General features: G+C 40.2%; 1 protein-coding gene across 3 annotated transcripts in view; it reads right to left on the bottom strand.

Annotated features, from left to right (window-relative positions):
- The window catches only part of TTPA (alpha tocopherol transfer protein), a 104,619-nt gene that overhangs the window by 22,669 nt on the left and 56,313 nt on the right, over positions 1 to 25,637 (bottom strand). For all 3 annotated transcript variants that reach the window (XM_079902206.1, XM_079902204.1, XM_079902205.1), the window contains 3 exons: positions 23,884 to 24,010; positions 12,988 to 13,097; positions 1,421 to 1,527 (listed from right to left, as the gene is read on the bottom strand). In XM_079902206.1, coding sequence (XP_079758332.1) covers positions 1,421 to 1,527; positions 12,988 to 13,097; positions 23,884 to 24,010 — 344 coding nt within the window. The remainder of the gene's footprint in view (positions 1 to 1,420; positions 1,528 to 12,987; positions 13,098 to 23,883; positions 24,011 to 25,637) is intronic.

Raw genomic sequence — 25,637 nt, 5'->3', positions numbered from 1 at the left:
CCCCTCCGTGTCCTCAAGTCCATTCTCTATGTCTACATCTTTATTCCTGCCCTGCCACTAGGTTCATCAGTACCATTTTTTTTTTTTAGATTCCATATATATGTGTTAGCATACGGTATTTGTTTTTCTCTTTCTGACTTACTTCACTCTGTATACAAATAACTCAATTTCGTTTCTTTTTATGGATGAGTAATATTCCATTGTATATATGTGCCACATCTTCTTTATCCATTCATCTGTCAATGGACATTTAGGTTGCTTCCATGTCCTGGCTATTGTAAATAGTGCTGCAATGAACATTGGGGTGCACGTGTCTTTTTGAATTATGGTTTTCTCAGGGTATATGCCCAGTAGTGGGACTGCTGGGTCATATGGTTGTTCTATTTTTAGGTTTTTAAGGAACCTCCATACTGTTCTCCAAAGTGGTTGTATCAACTTACATTCCCACCAATAGTGCAAGAGGGTTCCCTTTTCACCACACCCTTTCCAGCATTTGTTTTTTCTAGATTTTTTGATAATGACCACTCTGACTGGTGTGAGGTGATACCTCATTGTAGTTTTGATTTGCAGTTTTCTAATAATTAGTGATGTTGAGCATCTTTTCATGTGCCTCTTGGCCATCTGTATGTCTTCTTTGGTGAAATGTCTATTGCAATCTTGAGAAAGAAAAACGGAGCTGGAGGAATCAGGCTCCCTGACTTCAAACTATACCACAAAGCTACAGTAATCAAGACAGTATGGTACTGGCACAAAAACAGAAATATAGATCAATGGTATAAGATAGAAAGCCCAGAGATAGACCCACACACATATGGTCACCTAATTTACGACAAAAGAGGCAAGAACATACAATGGAGAAAAGACAGCCTCTTCAATAAGTGGTGCTGGGAAAACTGGACAGCTACATGTAAAAGAATGAAATTAGAACACTATCTAACACCATACACAAAAATAAACTCCGAATGGATTAAAGACCTAAATGTAAGACCAGACACTATAAAACTCTTAGAGGAAAACATAGGCAGAACACTCTATGACATAAATCACAGCAAGATCTTTTTTGACCCACCTCCTAGAGTAATGAAAATAAAAACAAAAATAAACAAATGGGACCTAATTAAACTTAAAACCTTTTGCACAGCAAAGGAAACCATAAACAAGACGAAAAGACAGCCCTCAGAATGGGAGAAAATATTTACAAATGAAACAACAGACAAAGGATTAATCTCCAAAATATACAAACAGCTCAAGGAGCTCAATATCAAAAAAACAAACAATCCAATCCAAAAATGGGCAGAAGACCTAAACAGACAGTTTTGCTAAGTAATGCAGACCATCCTTCTGTCTTTCAACAATGTATCTTAGATCTGAAAAAGCATTTTAGAATTCCTGGCATGAGTTTTCTGGAGATGTTACTCACTCTTTGTTTTGAAGTGTCTTCGCTCATATGTTGCTCTGGCAAGCTCACCTGCTTCCTGCACATACATCCAGGCCTCTGATACAAAGATTCCAGAGGGGTTTCTGGAACTAGTGGCATAAGGAAATGAAAACAAAAAATGGAAAGAAAATTAGTTAATATTTGTACAACTAACTTACAGTTTACTCTGAAATTATTTAGCAACTATTTATTAACATGTAATAATTCATAAGTATACCAATTATTTTACTTTCAGCTTCATAAGAAAGACATAAATACTATTTATTATCATTAAGAGATAACTTCCAAAAACGTACAATTATGACTCTCATACAGATATAAAAATGAACGTGTGTTAAGGATTTTTTATTTAACTTGTAAGCAGGGAACCAGGCAGATGTTATGAGGCTCAAAGGAGAAATCAAAATAGCACACATTTACATGGAATAAAGGATGTTGAAATGAATGTGCAAATGGAGACAAAACTAACTTCTTCCACCGTGAAGGAAGGAGGCCAATTGAAACTCTACCAGGTAGGTCAGAATTTGCATGCTTTTAGGTAGCTGTCATTGCCATCAGTGAGCTATAATTTATGGTGTTGTGAAATAGAATCAGATAATTCAGAGGGAGTGCTCTGGAGTCCATACAGTGCACAGCTTTCCCCTGAAGCACAATTTTATCCTACATCACTTGGAATGATGTAAATTTATTTAAAAAATTTTAAAGTAATGTTTATGGTGGAAAATTTTAAACAGAAAGAGAATACTAGTGAACACTAATGAACAGGCTGCTGCAGCAATCAACGAGATTTTGCCAGTCTTGTTTTATCGGTCTCCTCTGCTTTTGTTTATTTATTGATTGATATTTTTGGTTGCATTGGGTCTTTGTTGCTGCACGCGGGCTTTCTCTAGTTGTGGCGAGCAGGGGCTGAGCAGCCTCAGTAGTTGTGGCGCACAGGATTAGTTGCTTCACGGCATGTGGGATCTTCCCGGACCAGGGCTCGAATCCGTGTCCCTTGCATTGGCAGGTGGGTTCTTAATCATTGCACCACCAGGGCAGCCCTCCTCTGCTTTTTTAATAAACTGTAACATTTTAAAGGATCATTTTCCTGGTAAATACTTAAATGTGCATTTTTTTTCTATTATATTATCAAAATACCATTTTTCACACCTAAAAAGATTAGCAACAATTCCCCAATATCATCTAATACCCGGTCTATATTCAAATTCCCCTGCTTGTCTCAAAAATATCCCTTTTAATCTATTCAAATTAGGATACACCTAAATGCACACACTTCATTTGGTTGGTTGGCCTAAGTGTAAAAAGTAGCTCTCCTCTTTTTTTAAAAAAAATTAAATACTTCGTTGGAGTAACCAGGTCAATATTCCTTAGGATTTACCACATTCTAGATGTGGTGGGTTGCTTTTTTGTGGTATCATTGGATTGTTCCTCTTTCCCCTGCATTTCTTATGATAAGTGTTAGGTGAGTCCATGCGGGTTGTGAAAGAATTCACAGAAGTATTAACAAGGGAAGAAAAGAAAGTTTGTATTCACTTTCCAAGGGAGGAAAGGGGCCAGACGCACAGAGTGGCGTTGACCCCAAATGGTGGGGCTTTGAGTCTTTTATTGGGTTTCAGAGAGCAAGGTGCAGCAAGGAGGGGTGGTTCACATCTGTTCTGGTCCACAGCTGTATCTGCGCTGGCTGTGCTTCTACAGGATGTGCTGAGAATCTGTAACTTTCTGTCTTCAGTAATTTTCCAGTCCTTAGATGTCTGAAAGAGACTTGATAGTGGCCCTTGACAGACGCTACTCTATTCTGAACAGTGTTAGATGGGTTTACAATAAGTAGATCTAGATGTTTGATTAGATTTAGGTAGTCTTACTCCGGGAAGACTATTCATGAGGTGACTCTTCCTTGGATCCTTGCGTCTTCTTTGCGTAATATCCGCGTGGTCCATTTGGCTTACGGTGCTGCTTGATTAGCTGGTTTACATGCTGTCACCCCAATCCATCCATTTGAAAGTTTTCCATTTCCCTTTTACCCAGTGGTTTTGCATTTGCTGATGACAATCTGTGCTTAGGCCCATTACTTTATTAGGGATTGCAAAATGGTCATTTTCTATCTTACCATTCTCTCCTAATTTATTAGAAAGAATCTTTCTGGGAATAGGAGCTTGCCGTTTTCAACTATTTCGTTAACTTGAAATTTAGTTTTTATGGGAAAGGTAAGATAAATGCTTGACTGTTCTCATTAACTGGTTGGCAATATTTACTAAAGCTGAAAATATTCATGCCTTATGACCAGCACTTTCACTCTATGTATATGCACATATATTCATATGTATAACATGGGTGTAACAAAATGTGTCTATATATGTAGAATACATATATTCAACAAAGAGTACCATATGTTCAACAAAAAAAAATGTAAAAAAAATGTTTGTAGGAGCTCTATTTGTTGTATCCCAAGTTGGAAGCAATGAAACTGTGGACTTAAAAAATTATTCACAACCTAAAATTTGAGAGTTATATTTCATTTGGAGGGAATTTTTAGGACAGCAAGCCCAGGAGGCAGCATCTCAAGTAACCCGGAGAAAACTCTCCAAGGAGACAAGGCGACTGGGGAGTCAGGTTATACAGAAGTTTTGCAACAAAGGGCAGGTCGTTGGGAACATCAAAAGATTGTTGTAAATTAAAGAAAACCAGATATCCCAAGTTTAGGAATTTAGCGCTTTTCTATGTATGGGAAGACGCAAGAGTCTGGCCTCACTGAAATTCTTCCTTTGATATGCACCTCAGCTATCTGGGGTCAGTATCCTGTATTTTCACATCCTAGGTTTCCTCAGGGCTCGCCGTAGGGAGTGGCTGCAGTCTGATGGCTGCTAGATGGCAGGTATTCTTTCCTTCCGGAGTTTCCTCAGAGCTCACAGACTCACGCTGGAGGGCTGCAATTGCTGATGACTGTGAAATCCTTTACTTATTGATACGGCAGGAAATATTCCATTTCTCGAAACTGTCCATCAACAATAGGGGGGATGAATAAATTTTGGTATATTCAGACACTCAAGCACTCTATATAATGAGAATGAACAAACCAACCACACACAGCGTGGATGCATCTCACAAACATAGGTAGAGTTAGAGAAGGCAGGCACTAAAGAGTTCATGCTGGATTGTTGCATCGATAACAAGCATAAAACCTGGCAGAACTACTGTGTATTAGAAACGTGGGTCCCCATGGGGGGCAGATGGTGATTGGACAGGCACAAAGGCGCTCGCATTCTTGCTCATTTCTACTGGAGTGTCTTGGTTTCTAGGTGTCTTTAGTGAACAGAAGCAGAAAGTGCATTGTTTTAAAGCAGAAGATGCTTCATGAGTCCAGACCTATTTTTCCCAAACTGAAGCTTGCCATGGTGTTACTGACCTTTGATTTTATATTTGTAACCCTGTTCCCTTACACTGGATATCTTACCCCTTACTGATATTGACATACTTAGATGTTTTAATCATATAATTTACATGTAAAAGTTTAAAATTAGCAGTATCAATAATACTGTTAAGAAATAAGATCACTGAATGCTGTTAAAGATTTCCTTGTGGTCCTTTTTGTCCTTAGGATATGTCTGTGGGGAAATTAAACTTGCCTGGATTGCTTAGTGTTTCTATAAAAAGACCTAGGCTCACAGAAACATCTTTACATACCATGAGGATTAGATTATGTAGCAGTGTGTCTAGTTAATTGCTCTGACCTGAAAGGATAGGAAGACTTCTCTAATCTCCTGGAGAAAGCCAGATGACCACATCTCAGTCCCTAGGTTAAGTCCCCACAGTGCCAGGAAGACTGGAATGGCTATCCCAGAATGAGGAGACAGCTCTAAATAGTAGAAGCTGAGAATCAAAGGGAGTAGATCTCTTTGGCTCCTGGGGAGATTTTATATACATACCAAAGGTCTGGAGGTCTAAGGAGGAGACCCTTTTAGGAGGGGTGGAGGACAGCCTCCTTTTATGCAAAGATAAATCATTTTTCCTCAACACTCCTTAGTAGGGGTGTTTGGCCAGTCATGTAGGAAAATTATCCTTTAGTATTCATCAAGTTGCCCTGAGGTCAAGGAATGGGACAAGGGGAACCAACCCACTTAATTTACTGTAAATATTTAGTAAGAACTCTGTTTCTGACCCAAAACACCTTGTGTGTACAGGATAAAATGAATAAAGATGAATAATAAAAACCTTTTTTTATTTTTCCAACTATATCTTATTAGGGATATACAGTCAAAATACTTGCGTTTAAATTCACTTAAGAAATGCTGTTTTCTGTGGGGTTATGCGACCAATTTAATACAGGAGTTTATTTGTCCGCTCCTCCTATTTCCAAATAAGGTCACGGTCTGAGTTCTGGGAAGGACGTGAATTTTGGGTGGACACTAAACCAGTACCAAACCTGAGGGTGGTAATGACTTTGTTTTCCACCTCTTCACTGTTGTACATAGTCCCTTTATTAAACTATATCCTAAATTATCCAATTTGAGTGTGCCATCTGTTTCTGGTCAGAACCCTGTCTGACCAACCAGTGTGGCATATTAAGACAATCAAGGTGTCTGGATGAAGTAAGAAAGCAAGAGAGTTTGCACAGCCCCGGGTAAGATCTGGATCCCAGCTGCCTAAAGGCAACTTGCTTCTGATTATCTTCACTGATAGGGGCTTGGAGAGCCCTTTTTCTTAGGTCAATAGCACAATGTTTATTTGCTCCTGTCAAGAAACCACATCTTGGAACCTCAGCTATAACTGGCATCACCACCGGCTCACGTTTGTAATAATTCAGAGTCACCTTCTAAGAACCATTTGGCTTTTGCTAACTGAAGGAGCAAGTTAAATAGCCCCAATTTCTGCAGTTACCTAGGGATGTGGTCCTGCTTCTGGGTTACTACCTTGGAGATAATATGGGAGATTGGCATTGGGGGTGGGTGGAGAGAGAGAGCAAGGTGGTCCGTTTTGAGGGATTCTTTTTGGCTCTTTCTACTAAAATAGCACGTACTCCATGGGTCATGACCGATATGACCAGATACCAAATATGCTTATTCCCATTATCTGTTCTGCGAGTGAGGAAATGACCATAGGATGAGTCTTCTATCCCATCAGATTCACTAAAATAAACTCAGGTCAAGACTTCATCTATCACTTATCTCCATAAGCCTCATTCTGATGGAAACCATAGAGGTATTTTGGGGCTCTGGGGATTAGCTTCATAGTATCTGGGAACCCTTAGAAGCTCAACGTGGTCCTTTTTCTCCATTGCTCTGTTACTCTGATAGATAGCTTCAGGTCCCTCTGCACTTGATCTGGGGGAAAGATTTGTATTATACACCTGTTGCAGAACAGGGAATGTCCCAGAAGGACCTAGCTTCCCCCTCAATCAAGTAGCCCCACGTCTGTGGACTGTGGACTGAGGATGTAAACTGGGTACTTACTGGTCCATTCCTGTGGTGAGGGAAAAGGACCTGGGCTTTGGAGTCAGAAAGCCAGAGTTGGACCCTGATTCTGTTTGGCAGCAGACGTGACCCTGAGGAAGCGCCTGGCTCCTCTCTGAAAGGGGTTCCTTTGACTACCTCATTGGGATGTTGCAACGGTCAAGTCAAATGAAATAATATAGGTGAAAGTGTGTTGTAGTAACTACAGATGCAGGGTATCAAAAGAGCATCCTTATGTTTGTCCAAGATCTGTTCATTGTCAGGTTCATTACGTGTATCACATATATTTAATATATACTTATGTAGATTATATGTCATTATTATTAAGTTTTTTGCTTCAACGTGCCAAAATGCTCACACACGTTCTTTGCTTTGTGACTCTGGCACTGAGCTCTAACTGAACTGATTACTAATTTAAATCAGCTAATTTTGTGTCTGCTACTTTGCTACCCACGTCGCCAAGTGAATTTATCTCAGGATCACATGTAGTCTCTTCTGATTACTGTCCTAGTGACCTTAAATACCGACACCTAATTCTAGCCCAAGTCCCTGACCCTCATTTCATTCCTTCTGAGGCACACATTTTTCCACATTTTTCATCTCTGAATTTGGGATACATGTAAATGGCTTCTTACAATTGCTATTGTCCAGACCACGGTTGTGACACAGTAGATGTTGCCTGCACACCGCAAAAAGGCAAGCATGAAGACTTACAGAGGGAGTGTGCATGACGTGGAAGCAATCTGAAGATAAAATAGTGGTGCAAACTTTTTTGTGTGTGGAAAAATATACATAAGAAAATATGTATCAGTTCAGTCATTCATAAGTGTGCGATTAGGAGGCATTAAATACACTCACAAGGTATTCACCACTACCTCTTCTTCAAACTTTTTCATTACCCTCAACCAAAACTCTGTACTCAGTAAACAATAACTCTTCTCCCTGCCAGCCCATGTAACATAATGTTTTCAAGGTCCATTCATGTTGTAGCAAATATCAAAATTGCATTTCTTTTTATGGCTGAATAGTGTTTCATTGTATGTATCTACTACATTTTCTTTATCCATTCTTCACTTGATGGGCACTTGGGTTGCTTCTGTCTTTTGGCTATTGTGAATGATGTTGCTATGAGCTTTGCTGTACAAGTATTTGTTTGAGTCTCTACTTTCAAGTCTTCTGGATATATACCTAGGAGTGGACCTTCTGCACTGTATTGTAGTCCTATGATTAATCTTTTGAGAAACCACCAAAATGTTTTCCACAAAGGCTGCAGTCGGTGCAATCTTTTATCCTCTGTCAACCAAAAGATCAGGGGTACAAACCAAAAGGTCATGGGCAGGAGATGGGGGCATTGGTGAATCACATGTAATTATCAACATTCCTAATGTCAAAATAAAGTAGTTCTACTAAATTGTACACCTGGCTTAGAGTCCGGAACAAACGAGGCTTAGTTCTTTCGAAGACTCTTTTTTTTTTGCGGTACGCGGGCCTACCACTGCCGTGGCCTCTCCCGTGGTGGAGCACAGGCTCCGGCCGCGCAGGCTCAGCGGCCACGGCTCACGGGCCCAGCCGCTCCGCGGCATGTGGGATCCTCCCGGACCGGGGCACGAACCCGCGTCCCCCGCATCGGCAGGCGGACCCCCAGCCACTGCGCCACCAGGGAAGCCCTCGAGGACTCTTTTAACAAATGTTGCATTTTAATGCCAGAGGGGAATAATAATTGTATAGAAAACCATGGACATGGATGACTGTCAGTTAAAGAGTGATACAAAAGAGATCGTCCCTGGGTGTGAAGATGTTTTAGGAATGCATTAATCGAAGTATTTTGTTCACATCATCTTTCATTGAAGCTACGGTGCCATGTATTGTAAGACTACATTTCTTATATATGTTATAAAAGTAAAGAGACATTGAACTACGATTCATTGCTGTGGCAACACTGATTACAATATACTCACTGATTTCTGCAATGTAAAAATATTTTTAAAACGTCTTAGACTCACTGAAATGCAGTATTTTGCTTTTTTTTAATTATTTTATTTTATTTTTAGCTGCGTTGAGCGTTTGCGGCTGCACGCAGGCTTTCTCTAGTTGAGGCGAGCGGGGGCTACTCTTCCTTGTGGTGCGCGGGCCTCTCATTGCGCTGGCTTCTCTTGTTGTGGAGCAACGGGCTCTAGGTGTGCGGGCTTCAGTAGTTGTGGCTCACGGGCTTAGCTGCTCTGCGGCATGTGGGATCTTCCCAGACCAGGGATCGAACCCGTGTCCCCTGCGTTGGCAGGCGGATTCTTAACCACTGTGCCACCAGGGAAGTCCCAGTATTCTACTTTTTAATGTATTTACAAGAGTTATTGAGTGGTATATGATAATAATATTTATCTAAGTCTAAAATAGTTCTTTCTATAAATATAAAATATTTGGGTGATAAGAAAGCAGTGTATCATAATGTTTTTCTAAGTAATACACAAAATAATGCTGCCATTTACAATCAATGGCATCTTAGGTTTCATAAATAAAATATCAGCTTTATCTGTGCTTTTGATTCTGTTCACTCCCTTCTTCTAGACTTGAATTATGACTCCTGCTTACCAGGAATATCCATCCCTGTTTTGAGCTTTCATTTAAGAGGTACAGGGCTTCCCTGGTGGCGCAGTGGTTGAGAGTCCGCCTGTCCTACAGTTATTATTTAACATCAGATTAAGAATAGGAAAAGAAAAAAAAGCTAATTTGTCTTTTTTCATAGATAAATGTTAATACATAATATTCCTGTTACATGAAAATTATTTATATAGGTGGCCTCATTCTGGAAACAGGAATAAATGTCTGTATGTGAAGTTTTTAGAAGGAACGAGGCAATCAGGCACCCACAGTCAGTTTACTTAATGGTGGCCTTTAGTCCACTACCCAGCATTGTAAATAACCAAAAACCAACTCCAGAGAGTGTTTACCTAGCCTTGCCCTGTGAGTTAGTTCTGGAAATCAGTTATGCAAATTAACCAAGTTCAAATAGTGCTTCAAATAGTATTTGCTTCAGTTTGTACTACATGAAATTGGAATTTTCATAATTCAAATGTTTCCAAAATGTATTTCTATAAAACTTGATATTCATGCATCTCTAAGAAGCTTGCGTAAACTGTAATTTAAAAAAAAGATGAAGGGAATTGATTAAAAAGGAAGATGTAATGATTGCTGATAAAAGCATTAGGAAATCAACCTAAGTTTCTGGTGGGAGGGTAAACTGGCACAACCTCTCCAGATCGTTTGGCAATCCACATTCCTGAAAAAAAAATGTCCCGAAAAATGCCCTGGGGAAAAAAAGAAAAAAAAAAAAAAAAAGAGGACATGTAGTTCAACCCAGAGACTTATTCTGAGGAAATAATTGCTTAAGAGTACAAAGATCTACATAAAAGAATGTTCATTTGGGGGGTGGTGAACTCCAAGATTTCTCACTAAATATTTAAAAGTTAAAGCCCCAAGGCTCTGCTGTGGGGTCCCTCTAACTGGACGTAACAAATGGGAGAGGAGGCATCCTCCTGGCTCCGGCCCCAGGCGGGCGGGCCGTGCTGTGCTATCCATGAGAGGCTGGGACCATGGCAACGAGAATGTGCCCAGAGCACACCTGGCGGGGTGGGTACCAGACGCTCAGGCAGAGTGCTTGAAGCAGCGATTGTCTGGTTGAGCCAGTAGAGAGACAGTGAGGGCAGCCGCCCCTGATCTGTGAGTGTGTGCATACCTGCCTGGGCCTCTCTGAAATACCTAGTTGGAGGGAGGACTTTTTGCGGGAAGGGAAGATTCAGGTATTAATACGATATGACCTAATTTTTATCTAAAAACAGGGCAGAGCTGGAGACATGGGAGTTGCATGCTTTAGAGTTTTAAGTATACAACTAGCAATCACAGATTTAACATTTTTGGATTCGACTGTCTCTCATTCAGTAAACAGTTGAGCACCTACTATGTGCCGGAAATTCTTCTAGACTCTAGGGCCACAAATGTTGGGGATCTGTCATTCTCCTTTTAGAAACTGACTCTAAATTAATAGTATATTAAACTGCTTTTTGTTGTAGATAGATCACATTACCCAGACATGGAAGTTGAAAAAAACTTTTAAGCTAAAAGAAATAGTAACAGTTTGAAAATTCCAAATCCTGCTATTGACCAATATTATTCTTGAAAAAATATATGTAAATATAATATCATTTATTCAAGTTTTGAATATTTTATTTTTCCTATGGACACAGGTAGTACATGCCTTGAACATTAGAAAATAATCTAAGAATTCAAATTTATTGCCCCCAAAATTGATATTTTGAAAATGAAAATACTTATGATCAGAACTGAGCAGAAGATTTATGAACATATTATCACAGCTTCAAATTATGATTCTTGTATATTCTAATATTTACTATATGATGATCAATGTGATGAATGACGCTTGTGTTTCATTTCAGGACAAACCTTATCTAGGCTGTTGAATATACTTTAAAAACTGCAATTCGGGCTTCCCTGGTGGCGCAGTGGTTGAGAGTCCGCCTGCCAATGCAGGGGACACGGGTTCGTGCCCCGGTCCGGGAAGATCCCACGTGCCGCGGAGCGGCTGGGCCCGTGAGCCATGGCCGCTGAGCCTGCGCGTCCAGAGCCTGTGCTCTGCAATGGGAGAGCCCACAACAGTGAGAGGCCCGCGTACCGCAAAAACAAAACAAAACAAAACAAAACTGCAATCCCATACGTTTCTTTATAGGCCTTAAATTTTTTTCAGTATATTTTTTTTTTGGCCACGCTGCATGGCTTGTGGGATCTCAGTTTCCTGACGAAGGATTGAACTCGGGCCACGGCAGTGAAAGCCCAGAATCCTAACCACTAGGCAACCAGGGAGCTCCCTTTATAGGCCTTCATTTTGAGGAAATTTAGAGCTACACTCAATGTCCAATTCAAAAATAAGCTCATTTCAGGTCTTTTGTTATATATACCTAGATTTTCTTTAGACAATTACACCTCTTTTGGTTTTTTTAAAATGTCCTGTCTAGTTTTTGCATCATAGTTATCTTACTCTGTGCCTCACTAGGCAATGTGGGAAAGACCACTGGTACCAGCTGGTAGCAGGACCACCTTGATCCATGTTCTCTTTGGACATGGGAGCAGTTAGACCACATCTCCCAGGACACCTCCTCTTGAGTTGGGTGAAACATGACTGAATTCTGGCCAGTGGAATTTAAGCAGGTGTGATGGGTGATGTCAGGGACCAGTTAGGAAAACGGACATTACTCTAGGCATTTCAAATATAGGCAACTTAATGCAGATTACTCCTTGCACGACTGTTGGAAAAACTGAGAGAGTAAGAACAAGAATGAAGTAACATAACGTACAGTATGATGACTATGGTTAACACTGCTGTGTGGTGTATTTGAAAGTTGCCAAGAGAACAGATCCTAAGAGTTCTCATCACAAGGGAAAAAATAGTTCCTTTTTTCATTTGTGTCTATATGAGATGTTTAAACCTATTGTGGTAATTGTTACATAACATATGTAAGTCAAGTCATTATGCTGTACACTTTAAACTTATACAGTGCCGTATGTCAATCATATCTCAATAAATCTAGGAAAAAAATTTACGTAGAAAAGAAATCCAGAAATTAGTAACTGAAGGAAGCACCTACCACCCCTAAAACTGGAGGAATAAAGGGACTAGGTGGTGTCACCACAGACCAGAACTATGGGGACATGCCACCTCGGCTGTTCTCAGAGGAGGGGTCCTCTCCCTGGTGCTGTATCCACTGAGGAGCTGAGGTGTTGCCACGTGCACTGCTGGAATCATAGGGAAGGGGCCCTTCGCAGGTGTTAGGGCCGTGGACTGGGGTTTCAGGGCTGAGGCTAAGACTGAAGAGGAGGCTTTGCCCAGTGGGTGATGGTGCCACTAAAGACACTCTTCCACAGCCGACTGCTGCTGCTGCAGGGATACTGATACGATGGAGAACAAGGGAGTCTCTCTTCCTCTACCCCCATCTGCCTGTTTTTCAGTAGTATCTCTTTGGTAGAAGCCACTAGAAGCCAGCTGCCGAGGGAGTCTAGGAAGTAAAGGTTGCAAGGTCTCCACCGCACAAGTACCTGTCAGAACACGGAAGGAGCAGACGGACTCAGGGCTAAGAGGCTGGTGACAGGCCTGGAATGTCCCACGAAGGAATTTGGACTTTGTTTCTGAGGCAATGAGAAGCTCTCTGAAAAAGAAGAAATAGATTAAAATTTCTGGAAGTCTGTGCAGTGCATTGTAAAAATATTTAAATTAAAAGAGGAAGAGAATGTGAATATGAATCAACTTTGCACATTTTGTTTTCATAGGACATTTTTTTCTATTAAAAACCAATACACGCTTATAGTAGAAAATTTGAGGAAAACAAAAAATTATAAAAAAGAATTCTGCCATCTAGAGATTGTCACAAATAATATTCAATTATAATTCCTTCTACTCTTTTGTCTAGAAATATATATTTTCAATATTAATGTTAATATTATAGGGTAAAAACAGACTTTACAGCCTCTTCTTCAATCACCATTATGTTGTGAGCATTTCTTCAAAGGGCAATATTCTTAATGGTTACTTAATACTGTACTTGATGAAATACACTATAAATTGTTACACTACAAATGGTTACACTATAAATGGTTACTTAATACTGTACCTGATGAAATACACTATAAATTACCATTTGCAACATTGTTAAATGTGGAACAGAGGGATAAAGTGGAAGTTTACTAGATCCTAAGGTACTCAGATGTCAGATACCAAAATGAATTGTAAGACAAACTGCTCTGTCAGAATACGAAAGTCATTGTCTGAAAACTGGCTCCTAACTCCTGAATGCTTTATCCTCATCTAGGGTATAAAAGGGTCAAAAGTGGAGATGACTTTATCCTTAAGCAAGTTCAGTGAGGTCCTCTGAGAGCTAGTATGATTGGCGCCCCTGTGGTTAGGGCAACCTAGTAGACGCGTATCTGATTCTTGACTGGAAAACACAGGGCAGAGACCTGTGGGCAGCTGCCCTCAGGGTAAGAAGAGAGGAGAGTGGCTGGGCATTCCCATTCTGAGTTTGTGAGGGTAAAAGATGCCAGCTGCGTCCCAAGGACAAGATCTGGGCTGCACCTGTGAGAAAGAGCTGGCCTGGGACTGCTTTACATTCTGTCCAAGAGGGGCTACCTGGGGACACTGGTCACCAAAGAAGTATGTGTGAAGTAGACCATGTCATGTGCTGAACTGTGTCTAAACAGCCCATTAAGAACAAAAACAGGAGCTGGGAGGCAGAGTTCAGCTGGAGGACGATGCATCATCTGTATCAGTATCTCTCAACCGGGGATGTTTTTGTACCCTGGGGACATTCGGCAATGTCTGAAGATTTTTTGGTGGTAACAGCTGGGAGTGAGTGGTGTGTTACGGGTATTGTGCACAGAGGCCAGGTGTGCTGCTAAGCATCCTATGATGCATGGGACAACAGGTGATGATTTGGCCCAAAGGTTAAATGCTACGTTTGGAAGCCCCTGGTGTACATGATGCAGAAAAAAGGAAAGAGTCAGTATGAAACATCTGCCAAAAAATTGCTAGTGGGGCAGTCTCACAACTCTGTGAATATACTTAACATACTGAAAACTTTCAATAGATGAATTATCTTATATGTAAATTATCTCTCTGTAAAGCTGTTATAAAACATTTTATGTAAATCATCTCTCTATAAAGCTGTTATAAAACAATGGGTGGGAGTTCCCTGTTGGCCTAGTGGTTAGGATTCCAGGCTTTCACTGCTGTGGCCTGGGTTCAGCCCTTGGTGGGGAAACTGAGATCCTGCAAGACAACATTATAGAAATAAATTTATAATAGAAAAAAATTAAAAAATATGTAAACAATGCCTTGAATAAGCAGGGCTCAAGGAAGTTAATCGGAAGGAAACTTTATATCTGTGTCCCACAGTGACTTTACAATATGCCCATTCGAAATTTTTCCTCTGCTCCTGGAAGATTTTTTTGATCATTTCCAGTTAATAAAATTTCTGTGATCACTTAATGTCACCAAAGTAGTCTCGATTTAGAAATTAGAATGTTTAGTCTACACAATCAAAACTTTGAATGGTATTTTACATTAATTGATTTTCTAATGTTAAACCAAGCCTGCGTTCCTTGGATAAGGTCCACTTAGTCACGTGGTATAATCCTTTTTATATTTTGCTACATTTGGTGTGTTAGTATTTTTGTGACGATTTTTGCATCTCTATTCATAATGGGATATTGGTCATTAGTTTTCTTGTGATGTCTGTGTGGTTTTCATGTCAGGGTAATATGGGCCTCAAAGAATGAATTGGGGAGTGTTCCCTCCAATTGTATTTTTTAGTAGAGTTTGTGAAGATTTGGTATTCATTCTTTAAATTTTGGATAGAATTTAACAATGAAACCATCAAGGCCTGAGCTTTTTCTTTGTTGGATGTTTTCTGACTACTAATTCAATCTTTTTACTTGATCTAGACCTATTCAGATTTTCTATGTCTTCTTGATTCAGTTTTGATTCAGTTTGTGTCTTTCTAGGAATTTATCCATTCATCTAGATTATCTAATTTGTTAGCATACAGTTGTTCACAGTATTCACTTATAATCCTTTTATTTCTGTAAGATATATATTAATGTTCCTTCTTTCATTCCTGGTTTTAGTAATGTGAGTCTTCTCTCTTTTATTTCTTAGCCTAGGTAAACTTTTGTCAATTTCGCTGATCCTTGCAAAGAACCAACTTTTAGTTTCGTTGATTGTTTCCACTGTATTTCTTCTTCTTTTTTTTTTTTTTTTGATAAATTTATTTATTTATTTATGGCTGTGTTGGGTCTTCGTTTCTGTGCGAGGGCTTTCTCTAGTTGCGGCGAGCGGGGGCCACTCTTCATCGCGGTGCGCGGGCCTCTCACTATCGCGGCGTCTCTTGTTGCAGAGCACAGGCTCCAGACGCGCAGGCTCAGTAGTTGTGGCTCACGGGCCCAGTTGCTCCGCGGCATGTGCGATATTCCCAGACCAGGCTCGAACCCGTGTCCCCCACATTGGCAGGCAGACTCTCAACCACTGTGCCAACAGGGAAGCCCTACTGTTTTTCTATTTTATTTATCTTCACTCTAATCTTTATAATTTCCTTCCTTCTGCTACCTTTGAGTTTAGTTTGCTGGGTTTTTTTTTCCTAGAACAGCAGTTCCTTAGAATGACAGTTCCTTATGGTGGAAAGTTAGATTATTGATTTTAGATCTTTGTGCTTTTCTTAATGTAAGCATTTATAGCTCTAAATTTCCCTCTGAACACTGCTTTCAAGGCATTCCATACATTTTGGAATGTTGTGTTTTAGTTTTCATTCATCTCGAAGTATTTTCTAATTCCTTTCATGGTTTCTCCTTTGACCCATTGGTTGTTTAGGAGTGTGTTGTTTAATTGCTACAGATTTGTAAAATTTTCAGTTTTCTCTTTGTTATTGATTTCTATTTTGGTTCCATTATGGTTAGAGAAGTTACTTGCTATGATTTCAATATTCTTAATTTATTGATACCTGTTTTGTGGACTAACATGTGGTCTATCCAGGAGAATATTCCATGTGTACTTGAGAAGAATGTATATTCTGCTGTTGTTGGGTGGAGTGTTTTATTGATGTCTATTTGAGCTATAATATATTCAAGTCTTCTACTTCTTGTCAACCTTCTGCCACACTATTTTATTCATTACTGAAAGCAGGGTATTTATTTTGTTTGTTTTTTCTCTTAATATCTCCTCTAATATTGGTTATATTCTTACAATGCCCACTCTTGTATAAAATCTATGTAATTATGGTTATTTTCTCAGATATCTAGCATTATTGGGTCAAAGGGTATGAACATTTAAAAATATCTTGATCCATGTTGCTAAACCTTCTTCCAGAAAAATTGAACTAGTTAATAAATCCATGAGAAGTAGCACGTATTTTTGCAATGTATTACAATGTTTATATTACAATAATATAGGCAGGTTAGGATTTCAAAATAGATGCAACAATGCTATATTAATAGGGGTAGGTAACTGAGCAAGAATCAGATATACAAGTATCAGTATTTTAATTTCCTATCACCGTTATAACAAACTGCCACAAACTTAATGGCCTAAAACAACGCAAATTTATTTTCTTACATTTCTGGAGGCCAGAAGTCCAAAATCAGTTTTACTGAGCTAAAGTCAGGGTGTTTGCAGAGCTGCATTATTTTGGAGGTTCTTAAAAGAGAATTCACTTCCTTGCATTTTTCGGCTTCTAGCCTGTATTCTTTGGCTTGTGGCCCCTTCCTTCATCTTCAAAGCACATCACTCCAATCTCTGCTTCCATAGTCACGTGGCCTTCTCCCCTGCCATTGACTCCTCCTGTGTCCCTCTTATAAGGACTTGTAATTACATCAAGCCCACCTAGAAAATCCAGGATATTCTCCGCGTCTCAATATCCTTAATTTAATCACAACTGCAAAGTCCCTTTTGCCATATAAAATAACATTCACAGATTCCAGGGATTAGGATGTGGACGTTTGGAGGTCATTATTTAGTTTTACCACATCAACCTTTTATAGACACTATGTGTTAGATTATAGAAAGAAATATATGTATGTCTCTGTCCCGGGTTCCTGGCACAGAGCTCCCCAAACCCTTGTAATTTCTTAAGTGATAAGAATACTAGGAGCACCTATTGTTCTAATATTTGTCTTTGACCCCATCCCTGGCGCAAAACTCCTAAAATGTTTGAAACTTCGTAACTGATAAGGGCACTAGAAACACCTTTTGCTCTGTGGAGGTGAGTCTGAGTGGGCTCCCGGTGAGAAGTTCGGAATTTCAGCCCCATCCATCATCCTCCAGAGAGGGGAGAGGGCTGGAAATGGAGTTAATAATTGACCATGCCTATGTGAGGAAGCCTCCATAAAATCCCAATGGGAGGGGCTTCGGAGAGCTTCCAGGTGGAGGAACACATCCACACCGGGAGGGTGATGCACCCCAACTCCATGAAGATAGAAGCTCCTGGGCTTGGGACCCTCCCAGACCTCACCCTGTCTATCTCTTCGTCTGGCTGTTCACCTGTATCCTTTATCATATCCTCTAATAAAATGGTAAATGTAAGTAAGTGTTTCCCTGAGTTCTGTGAGCTGCTCTAGCAAATTAATGGAAGCTGACGAGGGGGCTGAACGGACGTCTGATTAATATCCAGTTTGGTCAGGAGCACGGGTGATAACCTGGGCTTGTGACTGCCATCTGAAGTGTGTGACTGTGAGTGTGTGTTGAGGGGAGTCTTATGGGATTGAGCCCTTAACCTGTGGGATCTGACTTACCTCCAGGTCGATAGGATCAGAATTTAGTTAAATCGTAGGACACCCAGCTGGCATCCCAAAGACTTGCTCTTTGTTATTGGGGAAAAGACCCACATTTCGTGACCAGAAGTGTCAGGTGTGAAGTGTTTGATGAGAGTGGGAAAGGAGACACACAGGAGAGAAACACACAGTAGGGAAGAACTGGGTTTTTCCCTACACAGGAAAAAATAAATTGGGGTTTTTCTTTTTACTACATAAATTTATTTATAAGTAACGAATTGTGACATATTTTTGCTAAATCTTTCTAATGGCACAGTATTACAACTCATGACATTTATTGACAAAATTACCAGGAAAAAAAGCTAAAGAGCATATATTATTAGAATGAGAAAATTTTGTGATGTCTGAAGCCATGAGCCAGAAAGATCGCTGGGGGACAAATGTGCAGCAAAAGGAGAAATGTACTGAGCCTCATCAATAAAGGCCCTCTGGGCCAGAACACTTCTGACCTCTGCACGGACCGCTCTAAATGCCATACACAATAGCATGCCTTTGATCATCAGTGTGCCATTATTTTGGATTCCTGTAGCTCAAGATCCGAAACTTGAGAATGACTGGTAATTGCAAAATTAACAATCCAAATTTCTTAACGTACTGTATTGTAAATTAGTGGTTCACAAAATATGGTACAGATACCTCCAGTTATCTCCAAGGACTCATGATTATCAAGGTTGGATATATGTCTGTTTAATGTTTACAACAGACCATTGCTTATATTATCATTCAGCATAAATCAATGGATTTTCTATCATATTTAATAGATGTCACCTCCTAAATATCACATTAAACCAGCACTAGAGGTGCAGTGAGGTGATCTGTTTTTGTTAATTGGTAATGGCACCATGAAGAGATTGACTGGGGGAAATGAATAGTGCCTGGAATTCCAAAGCAGGATCTAAAGTTTGAGAACTAGTGGATTAAAGAAAAGAAAAGGGAAAAAAAAAAAAAAAGCCATGATTAATTCCACCGTAGCACCACCTAGTGGAACTTTAGAAGAAATCAATTGGTTTTTCTACTTGGAAACGAGGAAAAATGTAAAGTGACGCAGGATTCATTAAAAGTAAGCTCAACACAAATTGCACATCCTCAAGTTATCTGGGAGACTGATATGCTCTCTTTAAAAATAAGAAGCAGCTTTATATTTATAACTAAAAATCAAATTTTTCTAGTTATAAATTCGACATACTCATTTTATGCATATTACAAAACTAAGAAAAAGTATACTAGGATAAGGGTCATTCATAATTCCACCATTCAAGAATGTATATCATTTTAACATTTTTTTCTATGTCTGTATATATATTTATATTTTTAAATAGAGTTTATATATTTGTACTGGTTTCATTTAACGCTTCTTTGGTTACATCAAGCTATTAAATATTTATCTATATAATAATTCTGGTCACCAATTCTATGTGTGGGTTTTTTTCCCTCCACCAAAAAGCAATCTTGGGGCTTCCCTGGTGGCCCAGTGGTTGGGAGTCCGCCTGCCAATGCAGGGGACACGGGTTCGTGCCCCGGTCTGGGAAGATCCCACATGCCGCGGAGCGGTTGGGCCCGTGAGCCATGGCCGCCGACCCTGCGCGTCCGGAGCCTGTGCTCCGCAACGGGAGAGGCCACAACAGTGAGAGGGCCACGTACCGAAAAAAAAAAAAGAAAAAAAAGCAATGTTGGACACCACGGGCCTAGCTGCTGCGCGGCATGTGGGATCTTCCCAGACCGGGGCACGAACCCATGTCCCCTGAATCAGCAGGCAGACTCTCAACCACTGCGCCACCAGGGAAGCTCGAAAAGTCTTTCTTTAAAACTCATGGCCGCTCCCAAAGAATTGATACAAGGGAAAACAGAAAAGAATTATTATATGCTATTTAACAAATATTTATTAAATAACTATGTCAGGCAATTGAGACAAAAGTTTGAATAAAATATAATCTCTGCCCTAAAGGGGTTTATAATCTAGTTCTAAGAATGAGATAACATATATTTGTACAATGCTTTTTAGTTTAAAATGTACTGTCACACAGTACAAATTCTCTGCTCTGTTCCCTTTCCATAACCAGAATATAGAGGCCATCAACCAAAAAAGGGCTCTACAGAGATTCAAAGGGAAGCGATTCCTTGCAGTTGCGTGGTAAGGGTGGGCTGGGAAGAGAAGACTTCACGGAGGAGGAAGCAGCTCAGGTGAGCTCTGAAAGGTGGACATACTTCAATAGACAATGATTGGCGGCTTTCATTATAATAATAACTTGTGCCTAGCATAACTTGTGCATAGCATAGCTTGCAAAGTCAAGAGGACATTAGCGACAAGTTTAGGGGAAGCACGAGGACCATAATTTGGCTGCAACACAGGAGAAGAGAATAAATCTGGAAATAAACATGTACTTAATTTGTCCAGATTTGGGGCTAGCAAAATTAAATGAATAAACTGTACTTTAATCTGAGGTAGGAAGATAGGTTTAGCTACTTCAAAAGAATTCCTCATTTATTTCAAGCGATCCCTTGTATTCCCACCAAATTAATTTGATTTTCTGTGCTTCCCTCCAAAAGTCCAATCAAGACGACCCTTTTCCTAATCTGTCCCTAATCGACTCATATACGTCTCCCCTCCCCCCATCCTCTCCCACCTAACAGCTGTCTCTAGGACAGTGACATTTTGACTGTTTCTTAATTTATTTCTTTATTTGTGGTTTCCGATTTTCTGTAAAGAGCAGGAAGTGTTTTAATAATACAAACCTATTTTTGTAATAAAATGTTTATTAATACCTTAGAATATATCCTCCAAGATTCTTTTACATAGAGCCTATGTATTTTTTCTACAATCTAATATCATGCATACTCTTTGCAATTTACCTATTTTTAAACATCTAGGTTGTACCAAATTTTTGAAATGACTAATAGTGGAGAGCAGTTAAAATTAGATGAAAATAAATTAGTATAAAAAAGTACAATCATGTTCCTGGGGGGGGAAAGCAAATGGGCAACAATTCTTAAAGATGCATAAAACATTACAAGCCCCCCACCATGACCAAAACGACATGTCGTCCAGCTTGCTTTCCACCAAACTACCGTTGACAAACTATTTTCAGCTGAATAGTAACGTTGCTCTATGTACTGAGTCCTGTGCTAGGCAATGATAACATGAAGATGAAATCCCCGATCCTTATCCTCAAGGAGCTTAATGACTAGTAAGGGACACAGCCTACATAAAGGATGCTCAGGTTGCTATGGGAACACAGAGAAAGGTATCTGATCCTGTCTGAGAGGATCCAGGAAGGTATCCTTGAAGATAGTCAAGCAAATGAGTCCTGAACCATGGGTATGAATTAGGCAAAGAACGGCTGGGGGGAGTGGGAGTGTGAAAGAATTTCCAAGCAGAAGCAACAACCTGTGCAAAGATACAGTCAAGAGTGACTATGGGAATTCCCTGGCGGCTCAGTGGTTAGGACTCCCCGTTTCCATTGCAGGGGCACGGGTTCAATCCCTGGTGGGGGAACTAAAATGCCGATGCCGCACCACCAAAAAAAAAAAAAAAAGAGTGACTGTGGTAGGTGAGAGAATTCTAAGCGATACACTGTAGCTCAAAGGTACAGTATATGTGAGTCTGTGGGAGTTCAAGGGAGTATAGGAAAAACTGTAACTTTTATGTATTTGCAGTTCAGTTTATATTTAAAATTGTTCTTCTTGTGATGCAATTTATATTAGACCTAATATTAATATAATAAACACATGTTATAAAAAATAAATTTGGCCTTATTGGGTTTGCATGCTCCTCATTGTTTTTCCGGTTAAGGGTACGAGTTCACTGAGATTTGGAGACAGCTGCTTTGGGTGAAGGGAAACAGTGATGGGTTTTAAGGAGGAAAGATTGGCAACAAGATGGAAAACTTTGGCAGCAGGATGGAGGGTTGTTGATGGGAGAGAGCATGCAGGCAATTTGGAGGCATTAGTCAAAGTGAGAAAGGCTAAGAGCCTGAACCAGGAAGCAGCACGGGAATTGTGGGAAAGGGACATTCAGAAGGTAATGTAGACAGGGCTTGGTAGACTGACATTGTGTGCACTGCAGAGGAAAAAAGGATAGAAATAACAGAAACAAAAAGAAGGGGATGGATGCTTTGTAAGGTAACCACAAGTGGGCCAAATCAAAAGTCAAATGCAGAATAAATTAATTCAGCAATACTACAGGATGCATATCCTCGTTGAAGCCACCGTTCATGATAGTAGTTTAATGCAAGAATGCATTTTAAGTTGTAAATTTCCAGCCCACACAGATGTAACACAAGAAATGTGTTGTTGGAGACTGCCAACCCAGAAGTGAAATAAATGATCAGATTCTGATCAAAAGAACATGTGAAATGTACTGAGTTTCAATGGAAGTGGTATAAAGTTCTGAATTCAGTTACGCTTGTAAACACCATAACATGTTGGGAAGATAGTGACATAGTTACAAAAGCATACAGTCTTTACGACCTTAAGAGAACCCCCATCTGGACACAGTTATGAAACTACAGATAATGTCTAGAAATAGGTATAGGGTGTAGGAGTGAAAATATATTTACTCTAGATCAGTCATTTCAAGTGAATTTGGGGCATTATCATAGAATGCTACTTTAAATAATGGCTAGACTTTCCCCCTGGTTTTAGACCTAAATATGCTGCATTATCTGATTTTCCAGCCAACTTACCTAGCAAAGAAATAATATCCTAAAAATCTAAGAACTTTTTTGAGCCGAAGCACTAATATCCTTCCCTCTGCCCTCTATGCCCCAACCGTGCCGCCTGTCACTCGCAGTTCTGAAACTGCCTCTCCCTTTTTCCCCTCTACCACTCTTCTCCTGATCACATTTCACCTTGGGCGTATTCCTTCTAATTTCTCATGTTTCAGCTTAAGCATAATTTTCTCAAGGAGGCATTTACCATACCGCTATATAGTCTAAATTCTTCTGCTATGTGATTCCATGAACTTCCCTTTTGGTAACATTTATTTGACTTGCAATTACTTTTTAGTACCCACCACCCCAACTGGACAGTAAACATCATGTGGGCTAGAACACTGCCTGCCACATGGCAGGCACTCAATAAACACTGATTGGATTAAATTGAGCTTTACAGTTCAAACAGATAAATCAGGTATATTAGGCCAGAATCTCCATCTACAAACTCATATGTGCATGAAATGTACACATAGAAATTGTAGAATTACTACAATTCAACTTCTATTCCAAGGCATCGTTTTACCAGGCTGGCAAAAATTTTGTCTTGGTCAATTCAGTATCTTCCCCTCTTTTCCCCTAATATTTGCATAAAGGCAAGATATTGAGATGAAGCTCATTTCCATGTCATCTGGACCCTCGATCACTTGAGATATCAATTCCCCACCTGGACCTTTTGGATTAGGCCAAGCAGGTTGCCCTGGAGACTGTCTTTTTCCTATCCCACGATTCCTTTGAGTTAGGATTGCTCTTCTCTGCCTCCGTCCTTGGGTCTCATTCCCAAGGATGAGTGGGACTCATTCCGCTGCTTGGTGCTCCAGGCAGCCGCTCCCTCTGGGTCCCGCTAACGCCCAGGGGTCTCCCCCAGAGCTGAAGCTTGGAGCTGCTGGCTCTGGGACCTCCACCCTACCTGGGATGCGCTATCTCTTCACTTGGCAGGGAGAGTGCTCTTCTCTGGGACCCTCCCAGGCTCCTCTCATTTGGACACTCAGGACCCCTCTGAGCCCTGGGGATTCTTGTTTGAGGCTGTCGAGAGACTGTGGAAGAAGGAGGGGAAGCTGTAATCGTTTTGATGCTCCCTCCTCAGCCTTTTGTCTATTAATCCATTAGTTTTTATCCTTAAAACTCAAAGGCCAGCACGCCTCCCCCCCCCCCCCCCACCCCAGCCCCATAGCTACATTCCTTCCCTGAGTACAAACAGAAGTGCCTAGGTGCTGCTTTAAAATGGATAAAGGACCAAGAAGACAAAAGGAAATGTTGAGACTGGACAATTTATAACAAGGGTCTACTTGGGAGTATTAACCTTTCTGAAATCATGACATCTGATTCCAGATGTTAAAGCCTTCTTGAAGTACTTCTTGAATTCTGCTTCTTTACCCCTACAATGGCTTCTCTCAAATGAAAACACAGTTGTTTTTAATTGTTCAGATAAAGGCCTCAATGCTATTTTAGGCTGTATGTGTTCTAGTTGTACCCTAAATATATGTGTATTTGTTACATATATTCATGTGAATGTGTAAATATATACACATATACATATCACAATACCATGTCATATAGTCCCATATTATTGTTCAAATAAGTTGCATATTGTACAATATAAATGACCTGCTTCTATCAGATGTGTAAGCTGTTTCCAGTTTTTTAATTACAAATGAAGATGTGATTAAATTCCTTTTACTTGAAAAAGAAAAAAAAGGAAATGTTGAGAAAGAGGAGAGAGGCTTGGATGAATACGGACAGACACTGTAAAATCAGTGTTCTGCTTCATATTCACAAGTAAAAATCTGACTCCTGAATGGAATATTTGTGATGAGTTACTAAAGGGGAATGTAGCGATTATTTACATATTCTTAATCTGAGATTGTAGTAAATTACAATCACCAGGCTGTTGGACAGAACATCCCCTGGCATCTACTCAGAATTACCATGTGCCAGAGTCCCTGCTTGGTCCCAGGTGCTGGAAAAACGCTTCTCAACAACCCTGGGACATAGGCATCATGATTCCTTTTTTTTTTTTTTTTTTTTTTTTTGCGGTATGCGGGCCTCTCACTGTTGTGGCCTCTCCCGTTGCGGAGCACAGGCTTCGGACGCGCAGGCTCAGTGGCCATGGCTCACAGGCCCAGCCGCTCCGCGGCATGTGGGATCTTCCCGGACTGGGGCACGAACCCGTATCCCCTGCATCGGCAGGCGGACTCTCAACCACTGCGCCACCAGGGAAGCCCGATTCCATTTTTTAAATGAGGAAACTGAGCACGTTTTAACTAAAGTTCACACAGCTATTAGGTGGCTTGGCAAGAATTTGAAGCCAGGCACATGTGACTGAAAAACCCACGTGTTCTTAGTATTTTCGTTGCCTCTCACAGATTTTTGGACTCATGAATAGTATTGGTCTAAGATAGTATTTTATTCTTTTCCACTTTATGGTTCTTTAATTCTCCAAAATAACTCTCTTATTTTTTAAAAATTAAGATTATCGAACATTCTTGAAAGAGATTCATAAGGTATTATATTGGCTTCCTAGGCCTGCTGTAACAAAGTACCACAATCTGGGCGGCTTAAAACAACAGAATTCTTTTGTCTCACAGTTCTGGAGGCTGGAAGTCCAAAAACGAGGTGTCCGTGGGGCTGTGCTCCTTCTGAAACCCATAAGGGAGAATCCCT

The sequence above is a fragment of the Stenella coeruleoalba genome (assembly GCF_951394435.1).
Source record: "Stenella coeruleoalba genome assembly, chromosome: 17".
In the NCBI taxonomy this organism is placed as follows: Eukaryota; Metazoa; Chordata; class Mammalia; order Artiodactyla; family Delphinidae; genus Stenella; species Stenella coeruleoalba.
This window is presented reverse-complemented; position numbering and strand designations above follow the sequence as displayed.